At 36.9% G+C, this 26,300-nt stretch overlaps 1 protein-coding gene across 3 annotated transcripts in view; it reads left to right on the top strand.

The window, feature by feature from the left end:
* LOC131033647 (katanin p80 WD40 repeat-containing subunit B1 homolog KTN80.4) overlaps window positions 1–26,011 on the top strand; it is a 41,652-nt gene extending 15,641 nt beyond the window's left edge. The window contains exons 7-18 of one of the 3 annotated variants that reach the window (XM_057964916.2): window positions 1,885–1,959; window positions 2,079–2,222; window positions 2,336–2,528; window positions 2,800–3,741; window positions 14,673–14,732; window positions 14,852–14,985; window positions 15,183–15,308; window positions 24,460–24,534; window positions 24,759–24,871; window positions 25,154–25,270; window positions 25,357–25,425; window positions 25,554–26,011. In XM_057964916.2, the coding sequence (XP_057820899.2) occupies window positions 1,885–1,959; window positions 2,079–2,222; window positions 2,336–2,528; window positions 2,800–3,741; window positions 14,673–14,732; window positions 14,852–14,985; window positions 15,183–15,308; window positions 24,460–24,534; window positions 24,759–24,871; window positions 25,154–25,270; window positions 25,357–25,425; window positions 25,554–25,614 (2,109 nt within the window). In that variant the 3' untranslated portion in view covers window positions 25,615–26,011. Of the gene's footprint in view, window positions 1–1,884; window positions 1,960–2,078; window positions 2,223–2,335; window positions 2,529–2,799; window positions 3,742–14,672; window positions 14,733–14,848; window positions 14,986–15,178; window positions 15,309–24,459; window positions 24,535–24,758; window positions 24,872–25,153; window positions 25,271–25,356; window positions 25,426–25,553 lie in introns of those variants that run through there. The other 2 variants (XM_057964915.2, XR_009103639.2) reach the window with 2 other exon arrangements.
* Window positions 26,012–26,300: the final 289 nt, after the last annotated feature.

Below are 26,300 nucleotides of genomic sequence, written 5' to 3'. Positions count from 1 at the left end.
CACCACCCAGGCTCTGGCGCTTCCCAATTAACACCCACTCTTGGATTGACTTGATCCACCGGGGTTCCCTTGCCAAAAAGCGGTGGAATGAGTAGATTTGGAAGAGCCAGCATAATCTTCCAATCCCAGTCCGTATACATATTTTTCTTTAATGATTAGGATTGAGCAGCCTCATTCAGGTGGTTCTCAATTTTCCCACATGGAGACATTAAGCTCATCTTTTTACCCTGGAAAATTCTGCGATTCCTTTCTTTCCAAATTTCCCAAATCAGAAGAGATGGTAAAATATAAAGCAAATCAGCAAAAATAGCCTTTCCTGCCGGTTTAGGCCATTGCAAAAACCACTCATCCAGCCCTGATGGGAAGGGGCCAAAGATTCTCAATTTTCCCATGAAATGCCACCAACAGTGGCTGGATAAAATGTTATATATATATTAATTACATATTACGTAATATTTACTATTTATCTATAATTATTCAAATATATGTTTACTATTTTATCTATATAATTTGAGATTTGAGCACTTCATTTTTGCAAATTATGAATGTGGTATTTAAATATTTTATTTATTGGCAATTATGAGTATCTTTTCAAATCACAAGGTTTGAATTCGAGTTTGTGTTTGGCAACAATAAAATTCTGATGAAGTTCGACAAGACGTAAAATTCAAAAACAAATTCAACATTAAATTTGCCCTATATACAAATTTAAGTTTTTAAAAATATGCATAATATTTCCACAGTATTATAAAAATAATTTAAAAAAAATATGAAATATTTTTAAAAAACATATTGTATTCGGAATTATACGGGAGAAGGAAATAAATCTGTTGTTGGTGGTGCATTAGAACCAACAAATGAAATGATTAAATAACATTACCTACTCATTTTATTATGAAATGTACTAAACTTTAATTGACCTCATTATTGATCATATTTGTTTTCAAATGAAATTTTAATTTTAGTAATTGAAAAAAAAAAACACAATATATCACTACAAAGTGTAAAAAAAATCTTTATTAGAAAAGCAACATGCCAAGCATCCGTTTGGTGGTCCATCTTAGCCATTTCTCCTGGATCTCTTTTGAAACCTCCTATGGGCTTTAGAAATTTTGCATCCTGTACTTTCATTTCATTAAGAAAATTTAATTGACATATATGATTTAGAGTATCACAACTATTACTGTGTTTGTGTTCTATTAAGTTTGGCAAATTATGGCTTTGTTCTATTAGTATGTTTCTGTTATATTAAGTTCGGCAAATTTCGGGAGAGACCTAAGCGTGTGGGAGCACAGCATGTTCAGCTCATGGCTTCCCACTTCCTCGAGCGTGTAGGTTGACACCATTGCCAGGCTTAAAGAAATCCATTGCAACTATTTGTATTGCCCTTTTTTTTGCTGTCGTGTCTTGCACCTTGTGCCTTGAGCCCTTTGTCACGCAGTCATGCCTAAACAAACTCATGCAGCAAAACTAAATTGTGCCCTAGCCACTAGCCTTTTCTGGTATGAATTTAAACTTGACCTTTGACGAATTTCATACCTTAGTTAAATGTTTGTCGAGTTTTCAACTTCAAGCAAGAAATTCGGCTAGCCCTGTGACACAGAGTATACATATAACCGTACCTTTACCCAATGGATTTTTTTACCTGTACCATGTTCTGGGTCCCATATCCGAATCAGCAACTTAGGAGAAATCTAAACAGCCAGACAAGTGACATGATATTTTAAGAAGCATTATTATCACTATTGGTTCATTGAACCCTCCTAGTTCAGTTTTATATTTCTTTTTGCCCAAAATAGATCAGCTGAAGCATATTTCATAAGTTCTTAGTCTAGATATTTAATAGTCTATATGATATAAGCTCTCCCGTTTATTGTATTTCAGACAACAGGGCCTCGTTCCATGATTTTCAATCCAGATGGAAGGACTCTTCTGTGTGGACTGCATGAAAGTTTGAAGGTGGGAGAGTCTTTGGTGTACTCTATCAAATTCATAGGATATTAAATGTTTTCCTCATGTCGATATATTTTCAATCATTGTTTAAGTTTATTTTTTGAATCATCTTGATTGGATGGCAGACATTTTCTTGGGAACCTTTAATATGTTATGATGCGGTGGATGTTGGTTGGTCCAAACTGGCTGATCTTAGCATACATAAGGAAAAGCTTCTTGGTTGTTCATACAATCAAAGTTGTGTTGGTGTGTGGGTTGTGGATATTTCGGTATGCAGTAGAGGCTTCCCTTGCCAAATTCATGCATTTATTGTAAATTTTATTATTATGCCTGATATGCAGTTGTGCTATCATCTTGATTCTTTCGCTTTGTGGTGCTTCAGCGGGTGGAGCCATATGCTGCTGCAAATGTGTCGACAACAAATATCCGTAATGAAGGCAAGTTGAACTCCAGCAGCAATCATCAATATGCACAGCAGTCTGATCGTAATTTAAAAACTTCTGCCACAAGACTTTCGTCAGCACAGAGTTCAGAGGCAGGAAACAAGGAATCTAAAAATGCTGTATCAGTAACTGGTATGTTAGTGTGTTACACAATTTTCATGCCATTTATACCTTTGCTTCTATGGTATTCTCTTTTTCGATCTAAACACGCTTGTTTTGCAGTATTCCATTTTTTTTCTAGGCATTACAAACCCAGAGGAGAGTAAAGTTTTTGTTGCTCTGTTAGTTTGGATCTTGGTTTAATTCCATATTCTATACATGAAATAATTTTCCATGTTATCTTTGTTTGTTGAAGACAATCTTGATGATAAAATGGAATTTTTGTTTCTTCTACTATGTGTAGGTGCAGAATGTCCTCCAAACTCATCTCCACAAGCTGGAATAACATTTGCCACAAAGAATCATTCTGCGAATTCAGGACCATCATATGTATCGACTCCAAAGAAAAATAACGTGTCTAGGGTGCAGCCAGTGACCAGTTTTCACACATCATTGGGCAAGGCTGATGTAGCTCCTGTTATTGTCCCCAGAAACAGTACAAAAACGGAGATGGCAGCAGATTCGAAGAAAGAAACAAACACATTAGGCAAGGCTGATGTTACACCTGCCATTGTTCCTAGAAACAATGCAAGAGTGGAAACAGCAGCAGATTCCAAGAAAGAAACAAACACATTTGGTAGGGCTGATGTAGTGCCTGTTATTGTTCCCAGAAACAGTGCAAGAGTGGAAACAGCAGCAGATACCAAGAAAGAAACAAACACATTAGGTAGGGCTGATGTAGTGCCTGTTATTGTTCCCAGAAACAGTGCAAGAGTCGAAACAACAGCAGATTCCAAGAAAGAAATGAACACATCAGATAGGGCTGATGTCGCACCTGTCATTGTCCCTAGAAATAGTGAAAGACCTGAAACATCACCATATTCGAGGAAAGAACCAAACAATGTTGGAAGGATGGCTTCAAATATGGGATCATCCAAATCAGTTGACCTCTTGAAATTTGGCAGCAGCAGAGATGAAGCTGACAAGATAGACCCAAATGATCAATTTCAGTTGGCATGTCAGAAATCAACTTTGGGAAATGAGAAAACTGACAAGAACTTTGGTAGAAGTGACCAAAACTTTACGTCTAGACTTGACTCTGCTAGCACTAATTCAACAGCAATCAGTGTGGGAAATCCAGTAGGTCCCAGATGGATTGGATCAGCAAAATTTAGAAGAAATTCATTTATGGAATCACTTGATTTTCCACATGATGGAATTTCATTGCATTCACGGCCAGCACCTGGTAAGTGGTCTTTTCTTTAGTTGGAAATTTGCATTTTTTTTTTACTTTTTGGTGAATAAATGCATGATGTAATCCTGTATACTAGGCTATATGAAGCTGTCTTGTTTTTTCATGAAAATGAATGAGACAGCTTGGTATCTTTCAAAAGTTCTTTTACTTGTCAGCTGTTCTTTGAGAGACTTACAGAGTTTTCTTGATATATTATGGTATGGGATTAATTATATCATATGATGCATAACAGAATTGAGATTTATGCTTTGATGCATTTAGTTTTGTGTATTAAGAACTGTTAAGTCTTTTGAGGCAGCGTACTCTTTCATCATCGAAATATGGTAAAGATTTTTTACTTACACATATGCATAGGTCTGTACAAGAGTCAACAAGAGACAAAAATAATTGATTTGTAAAAGGCTAAAAGCTGTACTTAGCCAAAATGTTTTAGCGGACTGAGAAATCTGACATCAAATTTATTCATAATGGAACTCTTTATGGTTTTCAACAGAAAAATCCTGAACTATTAGGTTTCAGAGATAAATGCAGATTTACTTGAGGATCGAGTTCATAAAGATTTAGAATTCAGTTACTATGAAACCTCTGATCAGGCTGGTGCCTAATTCCCCAGGGAAAAACAGTGGTGAAGCCATATGATAATCAAGAAACTTTTAAAGTTTAGGTACTTTTACTATTAAATTTGCTTCACATATTGTAAAATCTCCATGACCTATGATTTGATATGAATTTTACTAGCACTCTAGCTGGCATTCGCCGTAATATCATTCTCAGATTAACAGAGATATCATGGTAAAGTCATACTCTTTTAAACCAAAGTTTTTTTTTGATTGGTAAATATGATATATATTTATTAATAAAAAGTCCATACATGATACAAAAAATATGTTTGTGGCATCTACCACTGATATGACTTTGAAATGTTACCATTCTATCCATGACAATTCTATACTTTGCCCACACAGCGTATACACCATTGAAAAGTCGTTACAGCCAATTCTACATATACTACGCCATGCCATTATCCCTACGATCAGTACACCCATACAAAATTTAAACTTTACAGACTTGATGATAACAACTAACCCTATCAAAAAACAAAAACTATAGACCATCTTTATTTTTGTTCATCTTCTTGCCGTGACACCCTCACCCAGCAATTGTTCTAATTGAACTTCAGCTGCTACTAAGTATTTTTCACAGCTTGAAGGCTGAACTGCTGCACCTCCCACTCCCTGTCTCAGAGGTATTCTTTAATGAAGTCCCAACCCACTTGGGCTTCAGCTCGATGCTCCTCCTTGTTGCCATTGGCACTCCACAGAATAAAATGATGCAGAGGTGGTGTAAGATTTGCTGCGTGAAGCCATTCCCCATGCGGCACCACAAACCCTTCGCCCCATCTCTCTATTGTTAAAAGTGTCTCCAACCATAAGACCACTCTTCTCTTCCCTCATCACCCATTGAACGTCTTCCTTATTTCCAAGCTCCAAACACTAGGCCAGGAAGATGGAAGCAATATCGACATTTGTTCGATATTTAAATTTGGATTTCATATAATCTTCATTCAATAAAACACCCACCATCTGCAAGAGCATCGGGTCTTTGTTCTTAAACACGTTCTTCAGTCCCTCTTTAGAAATTCTCCCCAGGAAGGCAAGCTGTTGCTTGCTTGAAATTAAGATGAAATTCACCTCCATGGTAAGTCCGAAACCTTTGCTAAACTGCACCATTACTCACGGCTTCCAAAACAAAGGCAAATGTGCCTTGACAAGACACGGCCAACAAAATTCAAAGAAATTCACACGTATTTCATCGTGCAAGAGCTATGCCATAATGCCTCATAAATCCGCCTTCATTTGGCTGCATACAGTATCGTCTAGTCATCACTCTGAATCTCTTGGAAATCTTCTCAAATCTCGGTTTGGGAATTATTAAAAGCAACTGCCCATTTTGACAGGGCATCTGCTATGCCATTTCCCTCCCGACACATGTGGGTTATTTTGAAATGTTCAAACTTTTGTATTTCACTCCTAATGTCTTTTATACATTTATTTAAATGCCAATCCAACGCTTCACCCTTCTTAATGACATTTATGATTATTAGAGAGTCACCTTCTAAATGAAATTTCAGGATCACCAACCTGCTTACCATTTTGATTACTGAGATCCTACAAGTGTTAACCATAGCCTTTAAAGTGTTGTTGAACTGTTTTACCGACAATCACTTCTTTTATTGCAGATCATCATTGATTTGCCACATAACTGTTAGGACTTAGGAGTATATGTTAGTGTTCACATGGGTTAAAATAATAATGTGTGAATGAATAGGTTTGTTATAGTTTAGTTGTAATCCATATTATTGTGTGAGTGAATGAAATAGAACAATATTTTTATGTGCACTCTGAAGTCCAATGATAACGTCATTGGAAATGGTTGATGCCAATGTAGCTTTAGGGGACCACTTATTCTTTGTGTCAGCTATTTGGGATAAGACATTTTTCTCTCGGGTGGAGATTTTCCTTGCCTTATATATTGAATCCCACAAAGAATCTGCTAGTTCTTCTATTTCTCCAACTTTGGGTTTGATGAGATTCAACATAGTGCTCTTAAATTGCCAAGGACATATTTCTTGCTTGCAGTGTTTTATTTTGTTCAATAAGGTATATTATTGCACTGGCAAGCTGGTCAATTTGGGCTACCATCTGCTTTATTTGGTTATGCAACTGTTTATTCACTGTTGCCTGGTGCAAGTGAAGCTCTGCCAGTAGGGCAGATGAAGGCCTTGCTTCTGATGTAGAAGGAATGTTTGAAACTGGAGGAGGAGACAGTGTTTGAGGAAGAGTCAGTTGGCTAGTTCGGGGTTGTATAAGAAGCTTCGTTATCATCCAATCTTTATTTCCAAGGGCAACTTTCATAATTATAGTGCCTTATCTGGTTATGCAATCCCTCAACTGTTTATTCACTAGTGCCAGGTGTAGTGTGAAGCTCTGGCAGGTGGGGCATAAGAAGGGCTTCCTTTTGATGTAGAAGGTATTAAAATAATGTAATGTTTCTTTAATGGTCATCTTAGTTAGTTTAAGAAGTTTCCTTTTTTGTCTTCAGTTCACGATTGTTTCATTTAGAAACATCGTCTCTTGTAAATTCTTTATATAGAGCTTTCATCTCTATTCTTTAATACAACATCAATTTACCATAACATGGTATCAGAGCGGTTTGATGGTTTTTTTTTTAAGTTTTGGTGAATTAAAAAAAAAATAAAATTGTGGCCTCCTTGGAATTTTTTTCCAAAAATTTTAATCGATTTTTTTATGAAAAAATTGTTGGAGCAATTTTTTTGAGCATTTTGTGCTTCGTGTATGCACTCTAAGGGTTTTTACCATTTTTTCCGAAAAACGATGCTTTATAAATTTCAGTCTTAGGGTTTGACGGTTTTTTCTTAAAAAATCGTGGCTTGTTGCAGTCTGTTTTGGGGCGTTGTGCTCATCTACAAAAGTTTGTGGCTGTTTTTCTGAAGCAGTGGAGGGTTTGCTGATTTTTCCTCAAAATTGTGGTTTCAGTTTATGCGGTCGTTCTCGGTGTCTCTGGCTACAAGGAGGGGCAATTTTTGTTGGAAGGTTTTTGGTTATCTTGATCATTAACATTTGGCAGATCCAGGGAGGTTCTCAGTAGCAGTAGAGTGTTCTGAGGTGAAAGGACAGCCTTCTTTGTGTTTGTGATCAAAAGACCTGCAGATTGTCTTCTGTAGGGTTGTTAGGACGATGACCACTAAGGGAGGGTATTAAAATAATGTAATGTTCATTTAATGGTCATCTTAGTTAGTTTAGGAAGTTTCCTTTTTTGTCTTCAGTTCACAATTGTTTCATTTAGAAACATCGGCTCTTGTAAATGCTTTTCATCTCTATTGTTTAATACAACATCGATTTACCATAACAAAAGGAGTATTTGAAACCAGAGGAAGCATCAAAGTTTGAGAAAGAATGAGTTGGGCACCTTGGGGTTATATCACAAGCCTCCTTATCATCCAATCTTTCTTCCCAAGGAGAACCTTTATATTCATAGCTTCTCTTGTTAATCTTGTATTCTCCTTTTCTAATGTTTTTTATGTTTGCAACTTTCTAGTGTCGGTTCATTGGTTTGTTATGTGGAGAAGCTACAATCCATGATGATATTGAAAAATGTTTTGACCAACAAATCAACCCTTTCACCTATTGTGAAGGTCAAAATGGAATCAGACCAGTTTATTGTAAGGGACCTCGGAACTAGATGACTAGGTAAAGTGGGAAGGGAAATTTAATTGTGTATGTGAACCTAAAACCTAATAGATATTTGGTAATCAAGGCATTAACTTAAAATATAATCAATCTGTAATGGGGGATGGCTATATTAGAAAACTACCTCAAATCACAATTTGAAAGGGTGGTCAAATATTTGAGTGAAGATCTAAAATATGTTTAACCCATTAAAGAATACAACTGTGGAAAAATTGTTCTCAGTACAAGTTAAAATTGATTCATTAATCTCATCTACACCGTAATTGAATTACTTAATTATAGACATTATAAATTGAATGTCACAAATGTGCAATACAAAAAGATATAAATTACCGATATGATAAATGTTAATAAAGATATAAATTATTTGAACAAGAACTTGCAGTTGTTTAAAACCAATCTGAAGACAACAAACCGTCATGCATTCATCTGCATGAAGTATTCATCATTTCAAAGCAGAGCAACAACTCTAAGTTACATGTGATTGCAAATATGTTCTGAAATCAGAAAATGATCAGTTCTGAATCAATAATCAGATATTCAGCTTGAAATGAATCAACAATCTGGATATACTTGTATGTTTTAAGCAAAGTTCTTTACCATGATAGAAGGTGTCTTTGACCTGCTTGCAAGCAGATGTCCAACTTAGAAATGTTTTTCATATAAATAGTTAAGCATGGAAATAATTTAGATTTTTTTGTACTTGTAGAACTTCTTTCGTACTGAAATTCTATTCTCCTAGTTTGAAGTTGGTTATAACTAAGCGACTTTATAAATTAAATTTAAAAGATGGAAGTGCCCCTTTAAAACGTACTGTGAGATGATCTTTTCGGCACATCTGGAACGAACAATAACAATAGAAGGAATGCTGAATAAGCAGAGCAGGGAGAGCGCTGACACTAGAATTCCCTCCCACTCCATTAGAATAGTAAGTGCCCTGACAAGGGATGGGTGGGAATAAAGGGCCTCCCACCCACCCCCAAATAACTTTTGTTGACTTAGATCATAAAATAAAAACTTAAAAGTGACTTTATGAAACATAAGTTATAATAGAGAAGTGACCATAAAATTTATAAATTTAACATAGATATAGAAAAAGGCACTTTATAACTTAATTCACAAGCTGGCAAAGGAATTAGGTGTTGTTATAGTAATGGCACTAAATGATATTCATTGGTGGGTGTCCCCAGCTACTTTAAACTTTAGCTAAACACCTAACGGAAATGTGATAAATGCTTTCTCTTGTGCTGATTTTGCCATATCCATATTTCAACATAGACCATATTCCAACATATAAAACAGACCACCATCTAACACTATATCTATAATCATCTACAAGAAAACATGAGTATACAGCAAGCAGTTCAATATCCTTTTCCAATTTGCCAATCAAACCACCATTATTAAATCATAGGATGTCAGAACGAGAGCAATCTACAGAATAATAAGCAATCTCTGCAAGCTAATAATTTGTTAATTTTCAACCTTTGATCATGATTACAAGCAAACAAGTTTCAATAAAACAGAAATCTGCAGTACTCAACTCAAATCAATTTCATCATACTTCCACATGACAACATTCAAAATTTAACACTAATCTGCACAATACAAAATTTCTTTAAGGCTGAGACCATAATACCTTATCAAACTTGAATAGTTTGCATTATCAACTTATTGAATTAACTAGTACTAAAATCAATCATACCACCATTATTAATTGCCATTAGAATTCATTCTCAAACCATCATTCAAAACAAAAGTATTCAACTCAATATCCTAACAGAACTATAAAGCCTGCGACATAGAAATAAAAGTCTGAAGTCTATCAAAGTTCAAATGAAACCATCAGCCATGTTTAGATTGAAACATCAATCATAACCCATTATTTTTCTTTTTCCATTCCCTGGATTATCTGAAGCTGTCAAGTCTACCAAGGAGACACCCTGATTGGTCTTGCACTCCACATCATGATCTCAATGAACACTACATTACCTCCATCATCAACCTTAACTTTGAATTTTCTTTTTTTGATTTTAATGATCATAGTTGGGGCTGAAGAGGGCTGAGAATGTTTAGAGCTTGATGGGAAAGGACCTCCAGTTTCATGTACTACAGGAGTTGATGAAGAGGGTGCCTAAGATTCATTTTGCACAAGCAGGGTTGGTCCATGAGAAAAATGTGGAATACAAGGAACCATTTTCTTTACGTGAACTCTCACAATCTTGTGCTGTCTTGTGTGATGAGCAAGTCATGAGGTAAGGAGTGCATGCTTTGATTAGATGAGCTGCAAACCAGTGTGCAAAAAGGAGGTGTGCTGCTAGCTCATGAATATGACACGGGTGATCAAGCACACCACAAGAGGCCATATCAACAATGTAACATTCTTGGGGTTATTTTGCATCAAACATTTTTCTTCTCTACATTAAACTCAGTTCCATGGAAGTATTGAGCAGTTTTGGCTGAGTCAAACCTTTGCCCAAAGTCTTGGCTTGTATTGAACTGACCCCATCATTTCATGCAGTACCATGGCTTGAATGATCTCAGCTGGAGCAAGCAACCACAACTTGTTTCTTACTTGCTTTGGTTTAATCATAATGTATCCAAGTCTATTACAGTAGCAGAGGAAGTTGTTCCAAAACTAGTGCCTGTTGTATCCTGCTCCTCTTTTGTAGCTTCGATGATTCTCACTCCCCTTTGCACCTTGTGCAAATCATAAGTCAGAGAAAATTGCTTTAATTCTTCACAGGATTGTTTATTCCAGCTAAGGCCCCAGGGTAGTTGGGGTTCACTTTCTTTTTCGGTTTTCCTGGTTTCTGTAGTTTGTACCTTGCTCCAGGTAGAATTTTTCTCTACAAAATCATTATAATATGGGCACTTTCTGGTGGCATCTTCTACCTCCAATGGCCCATGACAATAACCACTGTTTCTGCTGGTGAGAATCATTTGGCTATTAATAAAGCACTCTGGATTATGCCTCTTATATTCTTGGTGTTTATCCAAACCTCTTTCAGTAATCATATTAATGCATTTAAAACACATCTGTGCTTGAGCGTGAAGTCACTTATGACAGGAGAGAATTTCAAGAGAGCCCTTTTTCCTATCTCCCAAAATTCTTCATTGGCTGACTGATTCTGTCTGGTCAGCTCCAAGGCTACAAACTTGATTGGGGCATGCAACAATAACATACATAGAGGCATTTTTGAGCCAGAGGCTCTGAAATAGGTGCAGTCGGAGTTTAACCACTGATCAACCCAATTGTGGCCTGCCCCCCTGGAACAGTATAGTGATTGGGATTCAGTATCTTGATTGAAGCCAATCACAACTTAGCCCTGTCATGACCACAAATTATTGTGTACAATGTGCCCACAAAAATGTCCTTGAACTTTGCATATTTGGCCCTGTAATGTTGCCTATCCATGTGGGTGCATCATAATTGTAGTGACCTTGACACAATTTGCTGAGTTGTACTGTTTCTAGGAAGCCACTCGAATTCCAACTTCTTAGGTCATTTTTTTGTATGTCTGTATAAGTACTTGAAGCACAAAAGTGAATAGTGCCTGAACTTGTGTGGTCACTATTCTTGTTGTATTGCATCAACTTGTGGTCAAGGTTTTTGGTATGCAACCCTGCAGAGTCATATAGAACTGAGGTTTGTGCATATAGGACGTCACACGTGAATGCTGCTGTAGGCTTGTCAACTGATTTGCCATTGTCATTTCCCATCATTTAATAGAAACGTGATAATTTGGTCTGAAAATTCTTTTTTAATAAACTTACATCACATTTTGGCCACATTATCTGCAATGCTTTTTTGATTACAAGTCATACTGGTTGTGCAGTGGATATGCCTCTTAAGTTTACATTCTTGTGCAAGTGCCTATTCTTCCTGTATTTCATCAACTCTAAGAGAGTCTGCTGTAAACTTTTCAAGTTGTTGCCCCTCAAACTGAAGGCCTTTGAGATGGGTGGTTTATTTAAATCCAATATCGTTGTTCCTGCACTGTTCGTAACTACTCTTGAGTTTTTCATCGTAGTATCTAACTGTCCAGATAGATCATGACCGTTGGAGGAGAAAAACAGTTCCCTTTCTTCAGCCCTAATGTCCTTAAATAATTATGGGAATACAGCTTCTTTTCTTCCCCTTGATCCTTTCTGAGCTTCTTGTTTGAGACAATTGAGGTATCTGGTTCATCAATAACAATATTGTGCTCTAAAGCTCACTTAAGTGCCATTTTTAACACAATGTTGCAATTGCACTGAATTCCATGTTTATACATTACATTCACAGGATTCTGTATAGTTGGGCAGGGATTAAACTAAACTACTAATCTGGGGATACAGAAATTAGAGTTCAAGCTTGATATCTGTATGGTCACAAGTCTGAACCCATTCCTTCCTAGGGCTTTAAAAATATTCAAATGGAACATGGCCAACAGAATCTTGCTAGCTATTCAACACAAATATGGAATACCAGAGGGGTCACGATTACAGATCCAAATCATATCCAAACCCAATCCCAACCAGCAACAATTCAATTTTCAATCAATTGAAACTAGCAAATCTCCAGATTTATCCCAGATACAATTAATATTGGTTCATAACTCTTTTGACCAAATTTTACCTGGTATTAAACTTATCTGAAAACTTAGAACAAGACAGGATGCAAACTCACTGTCTAATAAATTCAATTCCCTGTTATTTCGCATTCTAAGTGCAAATTCACTTTGTCTGCTTAGTCTCTGGTTTGCCAAACTTGATCTGGATGCTTAGACACATTCTAATGGTGAATAATGAAGTAAATGCCTTGGTTATATTGAATTTTGAAAGGAGCAGAATAATTAGGAAGGTACATCTTGGCACACGCCCTTCCTTTTTGAAATTTCCTCCATTTGCATATTCAGACAGTTGCCTACCTTTTCTCAAAAATTTCTGAATCTTTGATTGTAACTTTCCAAGCTCACCTTTTTTGTCCCTTCTATATATATATGTGGTGAAATCTGGTCAGTTAGATCACAGAGGATCAACAGTGTTTGTGTCTTTGGCCTCAACACCAGGGTTGCTTTTTGCTATTGGTTAGTAGCTGATCGGGTTTAAAACTATTTCATTTGCCCATTTGAAGAGTAAAATATCAAGGATTTGGACGATGAGCAAACATCTGATCAAGCAGCATCTCATCACATGATGGGACTCAAAGGGACAATCGACAACTACTGAACCATTTGGACTGACTAGATTGAAGGCGAAGTATCTTGCAATAGAGTGAAGGACATTTTTTAGAAGATTGGATATACTTTTGTTTACCTATTCACTGTGTTACTTCGCTTTACTTTTTTCGAAGTCTGAACAGGTGATTGAATGACTTTACCAATTTTTATGATTGTCTAAGATCGACAGCTATCACTGGTTCATCTTCCAAGATGTTTTATGTTTTTATGAAAGTGTGAATAGTGAATCAAAGGCTTTGCCTTACAAACTGTGGGCTCCTCATTTAGGATGTGTAATCATTTGATATGTTGAGCTAAGGAAGATCAATGGTGCACATGCACTGAATCATCAAGTGGGACCATCTTATTAATGCAACTTTCGTTGGCTTGTTTATTTGGACTTAACCTTGCCACTCAATGATCCAGATTATGATTATCTGATAGCTCATTTCCTGGTCAACACTCTTTATGTGCACATTCAGACTTAGAAGGATGACCAGCCCAACCAATCCATTAACATGTGAATGTAGAAACTTAATCTCTTAACATTAATCCTAATAAGAATTAATATAGCATTATATTCCCTTAAATGTATAAATCATAGACATTGTTTTCAATAGGATTTATACGTAGATTACATTCCTTCAAATGAATAGATCATACTTTGGGGAAACTTAAAACACTTAATAAGCTTTGTTTGTTTGCTTCTTTTGAAGTTAGCACTTTGTGATCTATCTGCAAATGTCCAATCAAAAGGCTTGCTGAAAAGCACTTGTTCATTATTTCTTTTGGAAACCCTAAGCCCAAAAGAGAGATCGAAGGCCATAATGAACCAATTTTTATACTTGATCAAATTGAGATAATTTCTAACAAATAGCCAGATCCACATATGATATAACTTGACCAAAACATACACAGAAATTTGCAGAAGAACACAGTAACCACAAAATTTAGGAGGGTTTTACAGAAACCCAATGATATCAGTTGGGATATATTCAGGGACCTACAGAGCCAGTTAAAACTAACAAGGATTATTCATATGGGGATTTTGCTGAAGTTGGTGTGTTTGTTTGGTTTTTGTTTTGTCTGATTTGTCGTAGTGTCTCTGAGCAGTGTTTCTATAGGAATTATTGTTCTGTTAGGAAAATGATGTTTATGTATGTCAGTGTAATGCATATCTGCAGAGTATGCTATTGTTTTCAGACAAGGGATTAACTCCTGTCAATAAATTTATTATATATTTTGATATCTTTATTTTTGTTTTCCTAATGTTCAAGTTTTTGTTTTCCTTAAGTTCAAGTTTGAAGCAACTGTGTTGTAAATGTTTTCTATCTATTCAGGAGTAAGCTTTTTATGCCTGGAGAGTTGTGGAGAAATTAATAATTATATGTTCTCTTTATAATCAGTATCAAGATTGCTAATTTAAACCTTTTTTGTCACATTGTAGATGATGGCAGCCTAACCCAGGCAGTACAACAAACAGCAGCAGCTGAATTATCCAAAAGAGGTAATCAAAGGTTGGCTTCCTTACTATTTGTTCACTGTTTTCTGTTGATGTTTGTTCTGCTTTTTTCTAGACACGGTTTGTTGATAAGCTGACATGGTACTTACAAATATCATCAGTAGTTGAGCCTGGGCGTGCGCGTGCTATAGCTGCTAGCTGGGAAAGGCGACAGAGAGCTAATACTACAGATGCACCTGTATTGCTCAGTAATTTTTCCACCCCAGCTGTGGGGCCGGATATGAATTCATTTATCCCTGTATGTAAAATTTATCCCCAAAGTGGATAATTATACATTCTATTAAAAAATGATGGTTGACAATTGCTTGCATTCATTGTGGTGAACACAACTGTTTAGATTTGGTATACTTTATTTGAGATTTGTTATCTGGTGTCATCTATTGGGATCCAGACTATTTCTGCTTAAACACTAATATTGATTTATGGTTAAGGCAGAGAGGAAGCTATGGGGCTTCTGAGCAGGATTGCTCAGTTGGTGATGACAGTGGTGCTATTGAAGACCTCATGCAGCAGCATAATGCATTTATGGGTATACTTCATACCCGCTTGACAAAATTGCAGGTAATTGTGGTTGTATTAACATTTCTGGAAGATGTCTTATGTTTTTCTCTTAAATAGATGATAGTTAACAAATCTGTTTCTTTTTCTTTTCCTCATTGGATTGCAGTATCTATATTTGGATTGTTAGGCTTTTATTAACATTTTTGTCTGGCATGGCATATCATGAAATAACAATATGTACCAATTGTACACATGTATGACACGTTGATCTGTCATGAAGCTATATTTAAGAAGCTCTTTGTGCTGGTATTAAAGTAAATATTGAATCGTTCTATAATGAGTAGTTCATAATAGATATCAACAATATAAATACCTTTTCTCATTATTGTAATTATATTTGTCTTCATACTAGTTAACATATGTCTGTGTTTTTTGCTTTCTGCGGATTTATTTCAGAATTGCTTAACTTACTCATGAGTGGAAGGTGAGAGAAGTTATTAGCTGATGAAGATTTCAGTTGTGGTATTCTTTCTGTCTTGAGCTTGTATCCTTATTATGTGGTTTCTATCAACTGGATAAATATACTTTTATCAATAAAAAAAAAAATATTGGAATAGAGTTTACAACGTGGCTCAAATAGCATCAATCATCAGAAAGCTTACAAAACGTCAAGTCATCATAGCCTGACAAGGCAGCACACAGGCTACAAAGCCATCATAGTGTCAGGTTAAAAAGATAGACCACAGGACCATCAGTGACATGTTACATACACAATATTGTTATAGATAAACTAGGTTGCCGGTTCGGGTTCGAGCACCGGTTTGGTTTCGAAGAACTGGTATTCCGGTATAGCAAAATTTTGAAAAGGGGTTTGGGTTTGTTAGTACAAAAACATATATATATATATATATATGCAGCCTATAAGCATGAATTAAGATTAGCATGTCACAAAGCATCATATAAACAACAAAACCAACATCATAGCATCATGATCAACCATAATAGCATCATGTACATCAAGTTTAATATCAAAATGACAAAATATTCAAGCATCATTGTTTCAACTTTCAGCAATTTAAAGTTTAATCATCAAATGGATTCTCTAATTCATCATCCTAATTCTGCTCCTCCTCCTCCTCCTCATCATTGACATTGACATTAGATGAACCAATGCTAATGCCACTTTCACTTGCACTCGCACTATAAGTTTGCTCGCTATCCGAGTCACCAAATGCAACAAGCTGAGAAGTGGAAGCATCCAAATCAGTATGCTCTGGCTCTATATCCCACATCTTCGTTTCCCCTTGCTTGTAGTCATGTTGCTTGTGTGAAAGAAGACGTAGGTTGGAATGCATATATACTAAATTATCTGCTCTTTTTGATAGCAACCTATTGCGCTTTACTGAGTGGATGAAAGAGTATGTGCTCCAATTTCTTTCTAAAGCAGATGAACTAGCAACCTATGAAGACAAAGGAAACAATTAAAGTTATACATTTATAAAAATTAAAATTAAAAATTACTAGCAACCTATGAAGACGAAGTAAACTATAAATAAACTTGTGATAAATTTTAATTAATTAAACTTGTGATAAAACTTTGACAGCAAGGGGTTGTAGGTTTTGGAAGCATGTGCCATGGAAGTACCACCAACTATGAGCATCCTTCTTGGATCTATGACAAAGAGCATCAACACTTAGACCATTTCCATTTGCAAATTTTATGAACTCATTTGTATCAATATCTCGCAAATCATCATTAGGATAGAGTCTAAGGAATGCTGCCTTGTATCCATCAGATACTTCTAGATTTCTCCATGGTGGAATCCTTCCTGGTTTATCAAGAAATTGATTGCTATAGTACTTTGGTGTCAAGGTGTAGGCAAGAAGTGTTGTTTATCCACAGGTATTTCATATGCAACCATAGTATATCCTATGACGTCCCCACCCCTCCAAGTCTCCCAATCAAAGAGAACTATATACTCGGCTAAGGCAAGACAACGAACATACATGACTCTAATCAGAAGGGTCAAAGTCAAAACCAAGGGGTGCGATATTAATCTGTAAGTTTAACTAGAATAAACACAAGTTGTAATATAAAGTAATTATAACAACTAATATAGCAGTCAGGGGAAAGATATCTCCTGCTGCTATAACATCAACACTCCCTCTTAGCTAGGGAGATATCTTTCCAGATACTCGTGTCATGGAGTCTTTCAACATGACACCCACAATGGCTACACCCATTTGTGGAAAGCGCAAAGGTTCTTCACGGAGTCCCTCAATGTGATGTCGTCGTGGAGTCTCTCAACATGACGTTCACCATGGCTACTCCCATGTGTGGAATGCAACACATGTACAAGTGCCCATCACAGAGTCTCTCAACGTGATATCATCATGGAGTCACTCAACATGATGTCCACCATGGCTACTCTCAGAGTGGAAGGTGTCGTGTGTGTGAAGTAGGATACCCGCAGCTGCAACACAAACATTCAATAGATCATTACAAGCATGGTTAGCAAATTAAAAGCAAATGAAAGATAAACCATGACAAAGCGACCTATCGCCTCCTAAGAGATGCGAGTATGGATTTGCTCTCAGATTTGGATAAGCAATCCCAGTGACTTGACTACACCTAGACGGAGGATTTGAAATGATGATGATATGCAAGCTAGATGAGATTGATTATGATAGATTGATCCAAGAGGTTAATTAAGCTACTGATATGCATGATTAAGCTATGATGATGATGCAATTAAGCTAGAAAAGAGATTGATTAAGCTACATGATCCAACAATTATGCTAGAAAATGATCAAATTATACTAGATCTAAGATGCAATTACCTATAATAACAATGCTCAAATGATATGCTAGAATGGATATGCCTATAGTAACAATGCATAAATTGATATGAGATGGGATCCTTTGTGCTCCAAAATAGGGGATATTTATAGGATTTCCAAGGCCAGGGGTGAGGTGGCAAAATCAACGGTCAAGATTGAGTCTGAAGATATCAAGGGTGAAATTGGAGGAGGTTGGAGACGAGGTTGGAGGGAGGGACACTTACCATCTCTGTGGTGACAAGTGTTAAGGAGCCTTGCTCATGAGAGGGCAAGTGTCCAAGGGAGGAGACATGTGGCCTAAGTGCCATGTGTCTCAAGGGGAGAATATCCAACCCATAGGAGGTTAGGATAAGGACGTTAGGATGTGCAAGATAGGATAGGGTTAGTTAAACCCAAGGTTAGGTGAAATGGGTTAGGTTAGAGGGATGGTTAGGCTAGGTGGTTAGAAGTTAGGAGGCATGTGGGTAATTTGAATTTAAAAATTCAAATAATAGGAAAAGGCTAATTAACTTTCAACAACTCATAAATTGATTTGTTTTAATTAATTAGGGGATTAGAAGAAATGAATTAAATGGGGGGAGGATTAATTAATTTGGATTAATTAATCAAAGGGGACTATTGAAATGAACCTATTAAATAAATCCTTAGATTTATTAATAAGTAGATGAATGGGAGAATTTAATCAAATTGCTAATGAATTCAATTAAATTAGGAAGGGGGATTAATTAAATAATTGCTTATTCAATTAATTATCTTTAGACCATTTTTAGGTGTATACAGAAGGAAACAAGTGCACAAGTGTCCATCACGGAGTCACTCAATGTGATGTCGTCATGGAGTCTCTCAACATGACGTCCACCATGGCTACTCCCAGATAGTGGATAAACACAAGTACAAGAGAATCATCATGAAGTCTCTCAATGTGATGTCCACAATGGCTACTCCCATTAGTGGAAGGAAACACATCGTCGTGGAGTTACTCAACATGACGTCCACCATGGCTACTCCCAGAGGGTGGAAAGACAAGGGTTTTCACCTCAAATTTCTCTATCACAGAGAAAAATGCATTAACAAGGGCTTTCATCTCATACTTCTCCGTCTCAGAGAAATATACACTAACAAGGGCTTTATGATGATGTGACTCCCTTTGAAGCTCCAAGTTCTTGCATCAACCTCCTGACTTCCTCGCCCAAGGTTGCCTCTGTTGGTTTGTTAGACCCCCTCTGAATGTTATTTCCGCCTCTTTGAAGAAATTGATCGCAATTTGTATAGGTTCTTCCTCTTTGAAGAAACTGATCGACTTCTTCCGCAGGGTTCATCTTCAATATCTCAACGATATTACCAAGTACAGAAGTTGTTTGTTTAATTTGATTTTCTCTTGATTTTCTTTTCCTCGCTTGTGCCGAATTATTGGTAGGGTTCAGGGAAGCTGAGTTGTTGACATTATTAGCCTTATTATGCCTAGTGTGCCTAGACACCCCATTTGTCTTCACTGACATGGCAACAGCCTCAGGAGTAAGTATGCTATCTGCAGAAAGTCCAAAGACACACTGATCAAATGTTTGTGGAGACTCCTCCAACGGGGCATCGCTTGACTGGATTTTCCCTTCGGCATGAGTAGCCTCTTTGCCATTTGGCTTTAGGCCGGTTGCAGCAGCCAAGGGAATTAGCATATCTTGGTCCTTTAGCCCCATAGCACGTGGACCAAAGCCATTGAAAGATATCTCCTGTGGTACTTCCCCGTCGTACCGAGTAACACCATTTCGAGGGGCCCTTTCAGGTTTTTCACGGCAGCGCTGCTTTCTATCATCATCATCGTGATCGTCATCATCATTATTATTTTGCTTAGCTTTGGCTTTGCACAATCTGAGGACGTGGGAAGTACAGAGGCCTTTCGACGATAAGGAGCCTAGGGCTCACTCTTCATTGCTGGGATTCTTCAACCACTGTATCGGGCTCTTCTTTGCATGACGAGAATGACCTTTTCCTGAGCAACTTTCGTGGCGACTTTTGCCTTTTTCAACTCTTCCTCATTGTCGTCGCTCTCAATAACAGTAACGTCGAAGTCCGGAACGACCTTATTTTCCTGATTCTACACGCAATTTTCGCGCTCCAAAACATTCTTCTCATTACCATTCTCATCGTCAAGAAGCACACGGTTCTGCAGCGACCTGAGTTCGAAGCACGCTCTCTTAACAATGGCGACTACGATGGCTTTTGAAAAACACACAATGCAATAATCCTCTTTTTATCTCACCTGTAGCAAACTACTCCTCAAATTCACTCTCTCAAACAACAAAAAGCACCAAAAATAATGCCCAATCAATCAATGATCAAGCTAACTATGCTCAAACAAGGCTGGCTAATGATGCCAAGGCACATCTTATTCTTTTGAGTTGACTATCAGGTTGAGTCAAGAAATAATTTTTTTTCATATTCAGATCTGGTTTGGCTAGCTTCTCAAACCAGATTGCAATCTCGAGTGATAAATCGTGGCTTGAAAAAGAAGTATGAACCTCCAAATAAAGAAGATCAATGAGAGAGAGATTAAGACCGATCTTTAGACGCCTTCACTGCAGAAGAATCAAGCTTTGGCATCACCATCTCACTCAACTGTGAATACTGGTGCTATCGCTTAAGAGAACAAAACAAGTGCTGTAGATGAATCAGAGATATCCCTAAAAGTTCTGAAGAAACTTATGCCTAGCTCAAAGGTGAGAGATGCTTGCGCCAGGTATCAACTTCAACAAACTCGCCTTGCATCAGCAAATAATAACATGGAAACGATTCGTTCTCAACAAGTTCATGGTTGAAGCAGAGAGTGACGTGAAGAGTGCAAATACTTGAAGCGCCTGATTTTTTTCAGCTTACACGATCTCCAACTTACTCCCGTGGGTAATTTCACAATTTGCCCTTGCAATCACAGGCCTCTAAAACGGTAATTCTGCAACACTATACTTGGGTGGATGCTTGAGTGACACTCCTACGCCATCAAGTATACACAAATACTCATAACTCATTAATACTTTTCAATCTCCTGGTCATTATCACTAAATAGTAGGCACATAATCTATTTTGCTCTGATACCATGTTGTTTATCCACAAGTATCGCATATGCAACCATAGTATATCCTATGATGACCCCACCCCTCCAAGACTCCCGATCAAAGGGAACTATATACTCGGTTAAGGCAAGACAACGAATAGGCATGACTCTTATCGGGTGGGTCAAAGTCAAAACCAAGGGGTGAGATGTTAATCCGAAAGTTTAACTAGAATAAACACAAGTTGTAATATAAAGTAATTATAACAACTAATACAACAGTCAGGGGAAAGATATCTCCTGCTGCTATAACATCAACAAGAAGATGCAAAGGAGTGGTCATCTTATTCCACCTTTCTACAACAATTGCTTCCACTTGTTTGAAGAATTTCTCTTTGGGGTCATTCTCGCTTGCATTTATAATGCACTTCATTTTTTCAAGCATCAAGTCAATGCCATCATAAATCTCACCAATGCAAGGCCTATCCATGTCGGTATAGCGAATCATGCTCATAACGGGCTCAATGAAACTAAGGAGATGTCACAAGATCCCACCATGACTCATTCAATATCCGTTCCCTAATTTTTGCTGCCTTCTCACTACTACTTTGCTTCCATATAGTCCAATTTGTGCTGATCACCATATTGCAAAGTGCCACTTTCACTATCACAAGTCGTCTCAGGACGATTGTGTTTTATGCAAAACGGGTCTCAACAACCTATAACACAAATTAATGCCAAAATGATTAAAAAATAAAGCCAAACTTTAAAGACGAATATACAATATAGCTTACACAACAATATCATGAACATTGAAAATTAAAAAAATCAGAAAATGTAAAATTAAATTACTATTTCACTTACCTTCAAAGTTTGGCATGTGGTGGTTTGTGATCTGGATGTCCTCAGCCTTTGCATTTACATATCTTTGATTCATTTAATTTTATTCCCAATCTTTTGTTGCATAAAATTGAGTGAATGGACCGCACAAGGTGTCCAATAGATGTGATCATAGCGTTCCTCACCCAACAAACCAGATGCTCTACAATTTTTTGCGTTGTCCGTTATGACTTGGACAACATTGTGGGGTTCCACTGACTCAATGGCGGAGATTAAGTATATCTGCAATAGATTTGCCATCTTTTACTTGGCCCTCACAATCCACAACTTTAAAAAACATTGCCCCTTTAGGGGACACCGCTATGACATTGATCAAGGGAGAATTTTTAGAATCTCTCTAGTTTCCACCCATCTGAAACAATTAATACACCTGTCTCAGCGCATGAATCCTTTATGGGTTTCAATGCATCTTCAACCCCCTTCACCTCTTTTTCCAATAAGGTGCCACCTACTTTCTCATAACTTGGTCCCTTATACCCTCTTGGAGCTTCATTAACACTTCTCAACATTTGTTTCCAATATGGGGAGCGAACAACATTGAAAGCCAACCCATTAGCATATATGCACCTTGCTACATCTCATTCTGAAATGCGGTTTCTAAAGGCCCCTTTGTTCTTTTGCATGTCAAGGGTGCTTCACTTTAAGGTTCAGCAGTGGAAAAGAAGGGGTGGTTTTCTACTACAACATTGGGATTAGATGGGGTTTGCATTCCCTTTGTTTTTGTTGTGCGGTTTGATTCAATCTGAGGGCTTCCATCTCTTTCTCTCTCTTTTGCTGCCTCATGCTCCCTAATATATTTTATCACCATCTCATTCGGTATAGGTTTACCCTCTTTTCCAGGGCATTTTTTGATGCCTCTTCCTTGTATTCCACACAAATGGCCTGCCACCTGAAAATATGAACTATTACGTTCAACACCACATCCTTGGCATCTCCAACGGAATCTCCCACCTCCTGGAAGCGGTCTTATAATGTCAACATACCTCCATAGGGGAGAATTTGGATCATTTATTTGTTTTGAGATTGATTGTTCATTTGTGCCAATGGAGGAAGAGGTAGGTGCCATTCTAGTTCCTATGGCAAGAAATAATATGAACAAATTCAAAACAAAACTAAAATAATGAAAAACAATTAATGTTTCATGTTTGACAATTTGTGAAACAAAAATAGTTGAAAAAAAGGTTCAAAAACCTACGTCTTTCAGCCAATGGGAGCTTGCAAATGTGTAGAAATGATGTTGCAACACTTGTTGAAGCTTCAAAAATCAGTCTTCAACTCCTATTTGATTTTGGAAGCAAAACTTTGTTCACCCTTTCTTCAACCTGCTAGGAATAAACTTTTGTTTGCAACACAAATGAGGAGAAATGAGCAATGTTTATGTTTTAAAACTCACTTTTAGGGTTTTATTTTCATTTTTTAAGTGGCGGAATAAAAAAAAATTAAATTTGCAAATAAAATGGCGTTTTTTGGCTGCTGGCTGCCCGGGTTCGACCTGGGTCTGCTCAGGTCCGTCCTGGCACGAACCATGCCTGTGGAACACGGACCCTGTCCGGACTGGACCAGGACCAGGGGGCCAGGAGGGCGAACCCAGTAACTTAGGCCTTTTATAAAAGCAGCTCCTTTTTTTTGATTATGGGTAAACGCTTTTGATTGGAGCTATGGACTGGAAAGAGGGATTTTGAAAGGGCCCCACCCTTTTACAAAGACCAGAACAGATAAATCAAAGAGACAGACAAAGGATGCCTTCATATTGTTGCCAGGGGAAAGGTAGGGCAGAATTTATCAAAATAAGTAATTTGTTCACCACAAAACTGTTCTCAAATTCCTCTCTCTCTCTCTCTCTCTCAATTTTATAATCAGTGAATAAATATATAGAAAAGAGAGCCATAAAATAAAATATGAGATTTTTCATTATTTTCTGGGTTTTTTTTGCTTCACAAAAACACCACATTAACTGACTTATATACTAGTAACCTGATTTTTTGGGCTGTTTTTTATTTTCAACGTTTTTTACCTAATGTTGTTTATGCCTGCCTATGGATCAATCCTTTATTTTTGACCACCTTGGTATTTTAATTTTGTTGTTTCCCATTATTCTTCGCAGAAATTTAGGCTTTGCATTTATCATGTATGGAGTATTTTGTATTCATCAACTGAGGGATTTTGTTATGTAATACAAACTTAGTCTATGTAGTGGATTACCTTGAACTTAAGCGTAGAGTTTAGAAGAATGCATTATAAGGATGATAAAAGACTATTATATATAATTATATCTGACCTCGATGTCTTGGCAGTTTGGCTTTCCATGAATTTCATGGGGTATATATATGAAGTGTGCACACAATACCATGCTAATAATGGCCTCTCAATTTTTTTGAGCTGGTATATTCTCAGATGTCGTGATGTGTTTGACCTTTTTCTGGACAGGTAATATTACGTTTTTGGCGAAGGAGTGACCTGAAAGGTGCTATAGAGGCATTGGGAAAGATGGGAGACAATTCTGTAAGTATTCTGATAATGGTGTTTCTCGTTGTAATTTTCAGTGCTTGAAATTTTGTAATGAAATCTTTGTTTATACTTCTAATTCAACTAATTATGCGTGTCCTTCACTAGCATTCATCTTATTTTTGCTGGAATCATCAAATACATATATACATACTGGATTTGTTGCTAAAGAATCTGTTGAGATTTCCTAGTGCTTGGTTCTAATGATGTAATTTATGCAGGTCCTTACTGATGTAATTAGTGTTCTGATTGAAAGGAGTGATGTCTTCACTCTTGATATTTGCACAGTCCTGCTTCCATTACTAAGTCGGTTGCTTGAAAGTGAGATTGACAGGTACTTTGTTATACAATCTATTATGGAATAAGATGATGCAAATTTCTGTACAAATACTGAAACGGAATGCTTTGTATTTCCCAATCCAATATTTTACTACCCTTTTAATTATGAGATGATTTAAGAAGGATCACTCTTTTTGGTTGGGCTAATTTTGATTTCAGAAAGATTGTGCTTTTTGTTTGAATCTGTCCTTAAATTTTAGGAAGACTGTTTGAAAAGCTTTTATGTTTGGGAAGATCATGCTACCTTTTTTTCTTACTTTTTTATTATTGTATGTAGGCATCTTAGTGTAGCGCTTGAAGCTCTGGTAATGCTAGTGAAGACCTTTGGTCATGTTATTCGAGCAACGATTGTGGCATCTCCAACAATTGGAGTTGATATTCAAGCAGAGCAAAGGTAGGTTAGCATTCTCTTAGCAGTTGTGTCAGCTGGTTGTCCTGCTAATTTTAGTGTTTTAACCTTGGTAGTTGAAATCTTGATAGGCTTGAACGCTGTAAACTATGTTCCATTGAGCTGGAAAAGGTCAAGCAGATTCTTGGTCCTTTGAGCAGGCAAGTAACACAATTCATTGTTGTTTAAAATAATGTTGGTAGATTGTAGTTTCAAATCAAGAAGTGAATTTTTATAATCTCTTAATTCAAATTCTCATATGTTTGTTTACCATGCTGTTATGCTACAGGAAAGGTGGAGCTATTGCTAAATCTTCCCAAGAATTGAGTGTAGCTCTTCAAGAAGTGTGAACATTCCATAGTCTGTTTGGCTGATTTTTTCAGTAATCAAAATTTGTTAATGTGAAGGCAACTGTAGCATGGCAAAGAGTAACACTGCATTGTTTGCAAGAATACCATGGAATGGTGGATGAATCTGCATGACAGCAGACTGAATTGAATATGGTTTTACAGGTCAATTGAGTTTCGATCTATTCCAGTCTTATTTGCCATGCCTTGTTTTGTATATTTTTGGTGATGGAAAAATTCTAATTAAGGCTAAGGCGGCACTTAATGTACGTGCTGGTAGAGAATTGTTGATTAGTTGAAGCTGCAACTAACATTGTTTGAAATACCGCAGCATGCTTCAACTTTTGTTGTAATATTTACAGTACCTTGGTAATAGTCCTCATTCCTGTTACATATTCAATGCAATTGCAAAAGCTTCAATTGCTGCCCCCAATTTATACGTTTTGAAAATAGAAATTGAAGAATTTCAATACAAGAAGCCCATGAGTAAATATCAGATATTTAGATTAATTAAATATGTATGACATGCAGCATCCTCTCTTATTTTAACTTCACATACAAGCAGCTTGCACTACCCATTCGAGTGAGTATGCCTTAAAGAACCTATGACAATGCCTTTTCAATCTAGGCAAACGTGGTCATCGATGGAGTTTAAAAGCTTCGATATCACTTTACTAGAAAATATGGCC

This window comes from Cryptomeria japonica, chromosome 3 (assembly GCF_030272615.1).
Source record: "Cryptomeria japonica chromosome 3, Sugi_1.0, whole genome shotgun sequence".
NCBI classification, from domain to species: Eukaryota; Viridiplantae; Streptophyta; class Pinopsida; order Cupressales; family Cupressaceae; genus Cryptomeria; species Cryptomeria japonica.
Note: the sequence above shows the minus strand (reverse complement) of the source record. Positions and strands in the feature narration are given on the sequence as shown.